General features: G+C 56.3%; 1 protein-coding gene across 1 annotated transcript; it reads left to right on the top strand.

The window, feature by feature from the left end:
• The first annotated feature begins 2,378 nt into the window (after window positions 1–2,378).
• On the top strand, window positions 2,379–5,263 carry PHLDA3 (pleckstrin homology like domain family A member 3). Its single transcript, XM_006742096.3, has 2 exons — window positions 2,379–3,237; window positions 4,607–5,263. Exon 1 carries the CDS (start codon window positions 2,787–2,789, stop codon window positions 3,162–3,164), a length of 378 nt encoding a protein of 125 aa, XP_006742159.1. The 5' UTR covers window positions 2,379–2,786; the 3' UTR covers window positions 3,165–3,237; window positions 4,607–5,263.
• Window positions 5,264–12,252: the final 6,989 nt, after the last annotated feature.

Genomic DNA, 12,252 nt, shown 5'->3' with positions numbered 1-12,252 from the left:
ATCTTAAAAAAAAAAAAAAAAAAAGAACCCTGGGCATCAATACAAGATCCTGGACCTTCTTAGCTACCACACATTCTCTTCCCAGCTTTGTCATTTACAGAGCTGTATGACCTCATCTAGGTTGCTTGACCTTTCTGAGCTCACTTTTCTCATCAGGAAAATGAGCACAATAATAATAACAATACCAATCTGTTGTGAGGATAAAAAACACGAGAGGGCTGTGTAACCTCTAAATGCCTGTGCTTTTGTGAATTAACCTGGAACTGGAGAGACAGTCAGTGAGTCCCAGACTCAGTGCGGGGAGAGGTTGAAGTGATAGAGATAGAACAAAGTTAGGGGCAGAGTTAGTAACCTGGTTAGTGCCCTGTCTCCTCAAGGGTAGAGTTTTGGATCATGGCAGGACTGAGCCAGATTGGCACACTCAGGAGATTCCTATGGAGGAGGTGGGGTGGGAGGGGGGAGAGAGAGAAGCTATGGGAGGGCATGGCTGGAAGATAGGCTGAGACGTTGGGGGTCCCCAAGACAGGGCTGTGGGTACCTTGAGCTTTCTCAAATGCTGTCCTCTGGGCCTCAAGAGAAATCTATCTTGGCTGCTTCTCTTCTTTCATGGTGCTGGCCACTTCCTCTCCTGGAGGGGTATTCCATGGCTTAGGCAGTTCGCTTCCTGTGTGTTGGGGGGGGGGTCCTCCTACAGCACACAGGCTGAGGAGTCGTGGTAGGAAACTTGACAGCTGCTTCCCCACTTCCTGACTTGGGGCACCTCTCCTCTCTCCCCTGGGCCCTCCTTGTGCCGGCTAGGCTCTACATCAATGGGCAGGAGGAGGGAAACAGGCTGTGGGGACAAAGAGGTCTTATTACTATCATTACTACCTATTATTATTCCCATAATACTCTATTATTAACATGGCAGTGAAGAGGCCCTGAGGGAACTGGGGGACCTGGAGGAGCTGACAAAGATGGGGCAGGATCAGGACCTAGAAGAGTCACTTTCCTGTGCCTGGCCTAATCTTAGGGTCCCCATCCTCTTCTGAAGGCCATGCAAGTGGGAGAAGGGGAGGAATGACATTTATTGAGACTCTGAGAGTTGCCAGGCCCTGACCTGGCCCTTTCACAAATATTATCTAACTTATTCATCAGAGCTCCATGAACGGAGAATGGACAGACGAGGAAATGGAAGGATAATGCCGCAGCCCAAGGTGGGCGGGAACACCACGGTCCGGGAGGAAGGGTTGAGGTTTGAACCTAACACTGCAGAGCTTTCATCTTAACACAAAGCCCTTTAGGCCAAAAAAGGGAGGGAAGTCTTCTCCCTCCCCATCCCCCTTCAGCTCCCATCCGGGGAAGTAGGTGGCTCGGAGGGAGGTTGGTAGAATCTGCCAGAGGGGCTGCGACAAACAGGGTTGGGCCGGCGCTCCTGCAGCTAACTCTTGGGCCGATCCACGTGGGCTGAGCGACCCGTCCCTCCAAGCGTGTGCTACGAAGAAGACTGCAGGAAGTGACCTCTCCAGACCACAATGGGGTCCCCCCTGTGCCTCCACAGGGAAGTTGAGTGCCCTCAAGGTTTCTCTCTGCTCAGTTCGCCTTGGCCTTTTTTTTTTTTTTAAGATTTTACTTATTTACTTGACAGGGAGATAGAGAAAGCCAGAGAATACAAGTGGGGTGGGGGAGGGGGAATGGAAGAGGGAGAAGAAGCAGGTACCCCGCTGAGCTGGGAGCCCAAGATCATGACCTGAGCCAAAGGCAGACGCTTCACGGACTGAGCCACCCAGGCGCCCCTCGCCTTGGCTTTTCTCTACGCGGCTCCCAGTGCTGGGGATTGGGGTAGGGAGGGGGGGGTCGCCCCAGCAGAGACAGCTGGGCAGCCTCTCTTTTTCCCTGCCGAGAAGGGGAAGGAACCCAACACAGGCTTGATTCCTACCCCCACGCCCCACCCCAGGATCGTCCTCGTTTTTCTGATTTGCACAATGCCAAGGGGGAGCTGGCCAAGCTAGGAGAGGAGGCACGGGCTGCGGGGGCAGGACACCCCCGGCCCGGGAAGCAGCCAGCAGATGTCTGGAGCCCCCTCTGCAAGTCCCAGCCGGTGCACCGCGCGACCACAGAGCAAGCCCACCCCCTCTTACAAGCAGCGACCCTCTCATCTAGGAGACGCTCCCTGTCTCCCGCCTCCCCCACGATCGTCCCCTGTGTCCAAGGCCTGGAGGAGCTGTGGTTCCAAGGAGCGGCAGACGGCAGGCCACGAGGCTTGGGCTGTTGGGTAAGCAGCCCCCCTGCCGGTACCAGCCGTCCCCGCCCGGCGCCCAGCGCCTCCAGTGCGTGACCGAGCCCCCGCCGCGGCCCCGCCCCCCGGAGCCCTGCCCCGGCGGGTGCGCTGCGCGGAGGGGAGGGCCGGCCGGGGCAGGAATGCGCGGCGGGCGGCGCAGGAGGCGAGCGGCGGAACATGTAAGGGCACATCCCTCGAGCTGCCGCCCAGCGCGCAGGCAGAGCCCAGCGGAGCGAGCGGGCGAGCGCGGAGCCAGTGCGCAGCCGGGCTCTCGGGCCGTAAAGCCGCGGCGGGCACCGGGCAGTGGCGGCCGGGAGCGGCGCGGAGGAGGGCCGGAGCGGGGGCTGCGGGCGCCGAGCGGGCGGCGGTGGCCGGAGGACTGCGCGGCGGGCGCACGGGGCAGTCGGGGCGCAGGTGGCAGGGCGCGCGGCCAGCCGGCCCCGGGCGCCAGAATCCGGCGCGGCCGAGCGGGGAAGGGCGCCGCGCCCACCGCAGCCTACAGCCTGCCCGGGACCTCGGGGCGCCCATGACGGCGGCGGCGACGGTGCTCAAGGAGGGCGTGCTGGAGAAGCGCAGCGGCGGGCTGCTGCAGCTGTGGAAGCGGAAGCGCTGTGTGCTCACCGAGCGCGGGCTGCAGCTCTTCGAGGCCAAGGGCACGGGCGGCCGGCCCAAGGAGCTCAGCTTCGCCCGCATCAAGGCCGTGGAATGCGTGGAGAGCACCGGGCGCCACATCTACTTCACGCTGGTGACCGAGGGCGGCGGCGAGATCGACTTCCGCTGCCCCCTCGAGGATCCTGGCTGGAACGCCCAGATCACCCTGGGCCTGGTCAAGTTCAAGAACCAGCAGGCCATCCAGACAGTGCGGGCCAGGCAGAGCCTCGGGGCTGGGACCCTCGTGTCCTAAACCCCCCCGGCTTACCATCTTACCTTCATGCTGCGCACCCTCCCCACCACGTGGGTCCCAGATGTCAGGTCAGGTAAGCCCCTTGGGGACCGAACCCTCTTTCTCTCCTCTCTCCCTTCTCTTGCCCCTACGGAGAAAATGCGGGACTCCCACCAGCATTCCACTTCAAAGCTGAACCATGCTAGGGCCAACAAAGAGTAGGAGCTTAGGAGTCTGAGCAAGGGGGCCCAAGAGCTGGACATTGCCCTCCGGCTTTCAGGCAGGAGGGTCCTATGTGACCCAGGTGGCAGAAAGAAAGATAGGAGGGATGGGCCTCCCTATCAGGTTGCTTCTGCCCTGGCTCCGGTGGAGGGAGGCTGGCCTGAATATTCCCTTGAGGCTTTCCCCACCATGGCTTTCAGGGAGCTGGGGAGAGCCAGGGGTGGGATGAACTGAAGTTTGCCCCTCCTTGTGCTAGGATCAACAGTCTACATAGAAGAGTTTGAGCGTGGAATTGGGGCAGAAAGGTAGCCTCCTTCAGTTAGCAGAGTCCTTAGGGGTTGGGCACAGAACCCAGCTCCCAAGGTGGGGCCTCAGGGGGAGGGTCTGACTAGGCTGGGCCAGGACTCCACTACCCATTCTTGACAGTGGGTATTGGGTCCTAGGGCCAAGCTGCTGGCAGACCAGAGGTGTTGGAGAGTGGGCCACTGATGCCAAGGGGGAGTGGGCCTGCCCACCTGCCCCTGAGTGCCAGCTAGTGCCCAGCTGGGCCAGAGAAGAAGAGGCTGGAGAAGGGGGTGGGCACCTGGGGTGTGTGTGGGGGGAACGGGTGCAGGATGGGGTCAGGATTTGTTATTTGTGAGGTCTTAATCCTCCTTGAGCAGTAGGGCAGGGGGTGAGGGGCGGATTTGTGGTCAGGAAGGCCCAGGGGAGGGACCAGGAATAGAACCTAGAAGCTCTGGCTCCCAGCCCTGTGCCCTCTTCCCCAGATGCCCCTCCCTCCCCGTGGGAACTAGGAGCGGGACCGGGGAAGGATTTATACCACTCAGGTTTTCATTTCTCGGGTGGACACCCATACCCCCCTGGCCCTCACTACCACCTCCCACACTCCCTCAGCCTCCAGCCCTCCAGCTTCCCCACCTTAACAAATAGAGTCCCAGGGCGCCTGGGAGCCCCATCTGGTGCCATCTACCCCTTTGGCCCTCCTGCTGACTGTAGTGAGGGTTAGCTGAGAGCTTGGGCTGAAGGCAGACGTGCTGTATTGAGAACTGACCCCTGTTGGTCCCTTGGGCCTCAGGGGGGCTAGGAGGAAGCAGGTGTGGATCACGGTGTGTGGCACACATACTATTTTCTGCTTTCCCCTGCTGTGGAGAAGGTTGGGAAGCCCTGGTGTGAAACAGCTCATGGTGGATACTTACTCTCCCGGGGTCTGCCCCGCCCTCACTGCTGTTCTTTCTTGCCAGCTCTCCTGCCCCTTTTGGCTCACGGGGCATGACTCTGCTCCCTGCGTCCAGGCAGAAGCCGTGGTCCTGTGGCGGAGGCGTTGGAGCTGAAGGAATGGACAGGGCCCAGGGCGGAGGGCAGAAGGCCACGTGGGGCTGAGGATGAAGATTCAGCCTCTGGACACTCTGAGACTCTCAGGACATTCCCAGCTCAGGGCTTTGTAGCCACAGGCCTGACTTGTATCTCACGATGGAGCGCGGGCATCAAAGCATCCTCTCCCCAGCGGCCCTGTCATCCGTCCTGCAGACTGCTGGTAGTCCCCAGCTTGGTGTCATGCCTGGAGGAGGACATTTCCCCGTGGGGTGCCCAGCCAGCGCCTCAGGACTCGGGAGGCCAGCCTGGTACCCAGAGGGGGAACCACCCTGGCATCACCTCTGGACTCACCTGGGTGGGAGGGAGCTGACCAGCCACGCGTGGGGGTCTCCTGCTGCTTAGGTCCTTCTGGGACCCCCACCCATCCAGGCCTTCTCTTTGCACACTTCTTCCCCCACCTCCTGCCCATCTTCCCCCCACTGTGGTGCTAGGCCTGGAGGTGGTGGGGGTGGGGTGGGGGTTTGACCATTACCATTTCATGCCTATCCCAAAATGAAGATGCCCTACAAAGGGCAGTGACCACACTGTTTGCCGAGTGGAATTCTTTGCCCACAAAGACCCTAGTGCTTGGAAGATCCCTCTCCCACCCCCGCTTTCCCATTCCACAGCCCATTCAGAAATCTCCAGCCTAGGGAGGGGGAGACATGGCAACCCCAGGAGGCATGACCTCAGTGGTCCTAGGAAGGAGGAACCGTCAGGACTGAGGGATGTTATACGGGCCAACTCGGCGTCTGGCGATCTTCTCCAGAAGGCCGTGCCACCCCTGCCATCCTGGGAGCTGGCTCAGCGTTCTGGACAGAGCTTGTCTCCCTGTCATTTATATACTCAGGCTTTATACATTCGTACAATATGTGCAGTAAGTACTCCTCGTGGGGCGGTTTAGGAGGAGTAATTTCAGCACATGAGAACCTCAAGTACAGAGAGCTAGCTGCCTGAGTTATTCAGAAACTATTAATCGGGTAGCCCTCGAGATCTTTCCATGTTGTGGCCGGCAATTTAGGCTGCCCTCCCTTCCTCTGTGGCCCACCACGTCTGGCCTTCCCTGTGGCAAAGCAGTGGCCTACTCCAGAGTCTAAATTAAAATTACCGAGGAATTTTTTTACAAATATCTCAGTTATTACCTCATTAGGCTTTATACCCGTCTCATGAATAGCTTAATCCCAGTGTGGCAAAGAAGCATCATCTTCCATGCCAACCCTGACCAGTGCTGAGAAAGATCTGGGCTCCCCATGCTGTGATCGATTGGTGATGTCTGCCATGGGCTGGGGGAAATGCCCAGGCTTATAAGGGGTTGGGGGGGGAGGGATGGTGAGAAGATGGTGTCTGCCACCCCTTCCTTGATGGAGCCAGGAGAATGGGAAAGGGTTAGCTTCTCCATCCAATAAGACGACCTCTAAAATAGAATCCTTGCTCTTCCAGTTGAGCCCGAAAGGTGACCAATGGTGGGGACTCAGACATGAAGGAAGAAAAGAGGTATCCAGGCTCTCCGAAGTGGGAGAGTGGGAGCAGGTGGGAGTGGGATGCAAGGCAACCCAAACTTGTACTAAATGCCTCTTACAGGCCAGGCCCTGTGCTTGGCACTGGAGATCCCGGGTTGAGGAACAATCTGACCCCTGCCCCGAGGAGCCCAGAGTCTGGTGCGGAGATAAAATGCCAGTTGGTGCCTGTAGTTGGGCTCTTTCCCCTGTGCCCAGCACTGGGTCGGCCTCAGGGAAGTTTCCAGGATCATTCTGTGAGCTTGGCAAAGGGCAATGGGGGCGCAGCCAGCCTGGGCTGTCAAGGGTAGGGGGCACACGAGGTGGAGGAGGAGGCCGACTCCGGGTTCTGGCGCTCCCTGCTTTTCTGGAACCCAGCCCTGTCGGTTCCAACTATGCTTTGGTTCCTGCCTAAACCCAGCTTCGGTTTCTCCCCTTGCTAGGAGAGTCCCAGCCCCTCTGAAGGACGTGCTGCGATTAGAACCCTTCACACAGACCCTAGAATGTAGTAGGTCCTCAATATACATTAATAGAGATGGTGGTTGTTGCCATGGGAAAGAACACTCCCTCCCATTTGTAAAAGTCCCGTAGCTTCCTGAAGGCTCCAAGAACCCGCAGCACAGACACTGGGGGCTCACAGGCTGAATTTAGTTTTTTTTAAGGATCTGTGACCTCTGGGGAGCGTTGTCTCTCTGCTGTGGAGGGAGACACCCTGCTTCATGAATTCAGGGGTGTCTTCACTGGTCCGGCAACTCCGAATTCTAAAAATGGAGCATAGACCTTCACCCTAGGAATGCTTGGCTGGACCGCAGAGTAGGGTCAAGGCCTCTTCGGGGGCACAAACAGGCCCTGACAGTGCCAGCAGACATGTATGAAATGGAAAAACCGCTCAGTTGGGCCTGAGGACGCCGTAAGGCCAGCGAGGGCCTGCTGCCTTCTCTCCCCCTGGCCTCACCCCCATCTGATGCGTGAGTCATGGATGGGAAAATGAGACAGGGCAAGTCCCGGCCCAGCAACTGGGAGGCCTCTGAGGCTAGGGGCGGGGAGACAGGGGAGAAGGGGATGGGCTTGCTCAGGTCAGGGTGAGCTGAGGCTGGGGCTGAGGCTTTGGCAAGAGTGAGCCTGTTGCAAGGGTGAGAAGGAAGGCCAGCGCGAGGGGCCAGAATTGGAATCCACAGTCAGGCGGTGCTGCAGGAGGGAGTGGGGGTAGATCTATAGGGCCTTAGGGCATGCAACTCTGAAATCTGGCCCTGCCCAGAAGTTGGGGATGCATAGGTGCCGTGGGCAGGTATCCTACCAGGACCAGAGGCCCAAGGGCCCTGGTCAGACTGTGTTTTGCTGTGCGCCATGCTGCTGCTCGGCGGCTCGGTGAGCCCGGGCTTGGCCTCCTCCAGTCTCTGCTCTAGTCTGCGGGCCATGGTCCCCCAGCGTGTTCTGTCCAGAATGCAATCCATTCTCCTGCTTAAAACCTCCAGGGGCTTCCCCACTGCCATGGAGGAAGTCCAGGCTCCTTGGACATGCCCTCTCCTCAATCAGGGCTCTTTCTCATGCCTGCCCTCACAGTCTGCACACACGGGGCCCCTGCATGCCGCCGCCCCCATTCCAGGCCGGCAAAGGCCGCCCCCCACTCCCGGGCCTTTGCACCCCCCTCCTTCGGCACATTTTTGCATTGTTGGCTCACCACCTCGGAGGAGCCTCCCCAGTTCTGCCTCCAGTCCAGGCTGAGTAACCGCTCTCTCCTCTGTGTGGCCATAGCTCTTCCATTAGTCACCCTGCGTGGCAGTTGGCTTCCTTGTCTGCCTGTCGACTAGACCGTCAGCACCTGTCATCTGCATATTCCTGCTCCCTCAAAGTATCTGGTACACAGTAGTTTCTTAATGGCAAAGGGTAGATCGAGCTTACTCTGTGCCAAGCATTGATCCAAGAACTGTTCAATTATTGAATCATGTAATGCTCCAGCAATGCTGTGAGGTCGCTGTTAATTCTTAGAATTCCCATGTTTTCCATTAAGAAACTGAGGCCCAGAGAGGTGAAGTGAATTGTTCAGAATCACACAGCCACTCTTAAGTGGCGGAGCCAGGATTCAGCCAAGTCAGTGGGACTCTAGCATGTTCTCTTAACCCAGCACCAGAGGATTAATTCTCACCGGATGAGTGAATGAAGGAATGGAGGAATGAACCCACAGTGTCACTGGGAGAAAGATGATCAGGAGCTGGGAGAAAGGAGTTAAGCCCAGAGGAGTGGGGAGTCCGTCTTTGGGCTGGGGTGTGGAGGAGCTGACTGCAGCCAGTCCTTGAAACAGTGGTGGGTCTCACTATAGGAAAGGACATGGGGAGGTGTCCTGTGGGTTGGGAGGAGGCGTCCTGGGGCAGGACTAGTCTGGAAGAATGGAGAGACCTAGAGGGGGAAGGTACAGTGAGAACTCTGAGGGAACACATAGTTTCCAGGCTGAGTGCTGGTCCTGTGTTGGCCCAAAATGCTGTTTGTCTCATGATCTGGGGTATAGGGCTGCCCTATCCTGCATACCATGCTGCAGAGAGCAGGACTGTCGGCTCAGTAGATGTGACCCTGTGTGGCAGCAGGCCCGGTCCCAGAGGCCCACAGGCAGGACTCACACCCAGCTAGGGCAACCAATCATCCCAGTTTGCCTGGGACTCTCCAAGTTTAAGCACAGAAAGCTGTGTGCCCCAAGAAACCCCTCAGTCCTGGGCAACTTGGGACAGCGGGGCACCCTATGCCCTGCCTCAGGGACGGGAAGCACGGCCGCTCCCACCCTCTTAGCTCACCAGTCAGCTCTGCCCACAGCTCTGCCCTCCAGTGGGGCCATGGAAGAGTCCAAACCTGGAGCAGCGGTGCGATGGCCCAGGGGCATCAGCAGCCTGGACTCAGGCAGCAGCGGAGGTTTCTGCTGTCCTTGGAGGGGACACCGGGCCCCTAGCTGCAGGGAGGAAGGAGAGCCAGGTGTCTCTGGGGCTCTTCAGTCATCTCTGCTTCTACCGGCCCCCAACCTCAATGTAATTCAATTCATCTCAACCTGGCCCTTTGTTAAGCACCTGTTAAGTACAGAGGCCTGTCCAGTCTCCCAAGATCATCGAAACAGAGAAGGCAGCAAGGGAAGGGAGGGGACTGTCAGGTGGGGACAGAACTGTGACGGGTGGGCAGGGGATGCAGGTGGTCCTTGGGATGGAGGATAGAGTTCTATCAGAGGGAAGAGGGGAGGCAAGGCCTTCCAGGGGTAGAAATGACCTGTGCACAAATGCCAGGCTGGACAATGTGGGGTGGCACAGGAAACACAAGTAGGTTTGCACAGAACCTGGAGGTCCAAGAACTGAGCACAGAGGAAGTGGGCCGACTCAGAGCCTATTGACCGGCGGGGGGTCTGAGCTTCTTTCATTGGCAGCGGGAGTCTGTCACAAGGCTTTTGTTCTTTTTTTTTTTTTTTAAGATTTTATTTATTTGAGAGAGAGAGAGCACGAGTGGGGGCGGGGGGATGCACCACAGAGGGAGAAGCAGGCCCCCCGCTGAGCAGAGAGCCTGACTTGAGGCTCGATCTCACGACCCTGGGATCATGACCTGAGCCAAAGGCAGATGCTTAACGACTGGGCCACCCAGGTGCCACAAGGCTTCTGTTCTTAACACATACACACCCCTGGGGCGCCTGGGTGGCTCAGTTGGTTAAGCGACTGCCTTCGGCTCAGGTCATGATCCTGGAGTCCCGGGATCGAGTTCCTCATGGGGCTCCCTGCTCGGCAGGGAGCCTGCTTCTCCCTCTGACCCTCCCCCTCTCATGTGCTCTCTGTCTCTCTCATTCTCTCTGTCTCAAATAAATAAATAAATAAAATCTTTAAAAAAAAAAAACCACATACACACCCTTTTATTTTTATTACAAAGATGTGTTCATTGAAGAAAAATGTGAAAGGACAGCTCATTATGAAGAAGAAAACAAATATCACCTTTCATGTTTCTATCTGGCAGAGATAATCTTTGTTAACATTTTGGTGTATTTCCCTCTACATTTATTTCTATGCAAAGAGATAGGTGATATATAATTATTACATATGATATGTTATGTGATTATTTTTCACACATGGGGTCATGCATTTTTTTTCTATCGTATACAAGGTGGTAATAAATGTTGGCATATCTAAACCTCTGTGTCTCTGGTTGTTTCTTTTCTTTTTCTTTCTTTCTTTCCTCTTATTACTTTGAAGTCAAATTAGCTTTCCTAAAGTGGAATGGCTGGGTCCACCCTGGAGAGCAGGGGAGGTGTGGTGAGCCCTGGGTTTGAGAATGGGTGTTGGTGGTGGTCTTGGGGAAGGGAGACCCTGGGAGCGGGGAAATCAGTTTGGAAGCAATGAGGCCTAAGAGCCACGGTGGGAATGGAAGGGAAAGATGGGAGCCAATGAGGAGACAGTGACTAGTTGGTAAATGCCCACTGTGGGGCGGGAACTCATGTCATCCACGTGGAGGCATTCAGGTAGCAGTGAAAAACACTTATGCTCTAATCACAGATCTGAGTGTGAATCCCTGCTGGGTCTCTCATTAGCAGTGTTATTTGGCACCCCGTTAAAATGGGAAGGATAATAGCCTACTCCCTAGGATCATGGTGAGAATTAATTGAGGGAAAGCCTGTAAAGTAGATAAGGCACAGCGATAATGCACAGTAAGCGTTTGTTACTACAGTAGTGTGATAATCCTCCCCTTGACCTTGCTCTGCCTAACCCCCATTTAGAAAGCTGCCTGTAATGAACAACTTAAACTGGCAATGCTTGCCCGTGCTTTTACCTGATACCAACCCCTAACTTCCACGGAGCGCGGCCTAAACTGGGCTAGACTTACATCCCTTCGGGATAAGTGTCCATCTTACAGCCCATGAAACTGACATTCAGAGACGTGAGAAGTCAGCGGCAGGTGCAGACTCGGGCCTCCCAACTCTGGGACCCACGAAGTTCTCGCGACATCCCGGTGCCTCCTGGTGTTGGAACTTCCTGGTTAGAAGTGAGGATGGAGAGAGCAGGTGATGCTCCAGCAAGATTCCTTTGTCGTCCGAATGCGCTGCACTATCATTATCTTCACCAGCACCGCTAACTGGGCTCCACTCCAATGGCTCAGAGCCCTTCACACACAGAAATGCCCCTTCCCCTGCCAGGAAGGAGAGGGCGAGTTGCACAACTTGTCTGAGTTCACAGAGCATGTCGCACACCATGCCAGGAGGAGAACATGGGAGTCTGGCCCAGGCCAGCCCCGGGGAGCCCTTGGCTGACTCCCCGTTGCAAAGGAGTTGAGCCTCCATGCTTACCCAGACAGCAGAGGTAAACAAACTGCGCTCAAAAAGCAACTCTAAAATGCCGACAGCGTCTATTAATTATACTTGACTGCGGTGGTCAGGGCTGCAGTTTGGAGCTTTTGGCTATTTGTGCCAAGAGAGACTTGAGACTCTGTGCTTACCCCACTTCCAAAACACATATGCCCAATGGCTGTTTCTCACAATCGGGGTGGTCCATCTTGAGGGTCCAGCCCAGAATAGTTTATTTCTCCAGCAGAACAAAACATAACCTTCCCCCGGCAAGGTCTCTGGAAGCTCCACTCCCCACCATCTTCACCTTCCAATCCTGGAATATTTACCATCACCCTCTGTGTTTCTTTCCAGCGCTCTGGCTCTCAAGGAATCTTCAGGTGTGATCTTGTATTATCAAAACAGGAAAAGCTTGGAATATTTCCTGCTAGATAAGATGGTAAATCTAAGGCCCGGGGAAGTAAAGCATCCTCTGCAAGGTTGAGCCATGGTCCCTGAGTGAACACCCAGTCTGAAATTAGATAGACGAATGTTCCTAGCTGGTCATTCTGTTGCAGGCTGCGGCATGCATGCATCTGGGCCACTTAGGAGTTTAGGGAGGGGACAGCCTCTCAGCTCTTTCTCCTTGGCCTCTACTGGCTACCTGGGGGCTCCTCTCAGCTAGCCCACAAGTCCTCTTTGCTGTCAGCACCCACTGCTGGCCTGAGATACTTGCAATGTAAAAAGTAATGCTAAGATGAGG

Source organism: Leptonychotes weddellii, chromosome 6 (genome assembly GCF_054177405.1).
Source record: "Leptonychotes weddellii isolate Sample4059 chromosome 6, ASM5417740v2, whole genome shotgun sequence".
NCBI classification, from domain to species: Eukaryota; Metazoa; Chordata; class Mammalia; order Carnivora; family Phocidae; genus Leptonychotes; species Leptonychotes weddellii.
Note: the sequence above shows the minus strand (reverse complement) of the source record. Positions and strands in the feature narration are given on the sequence as shown.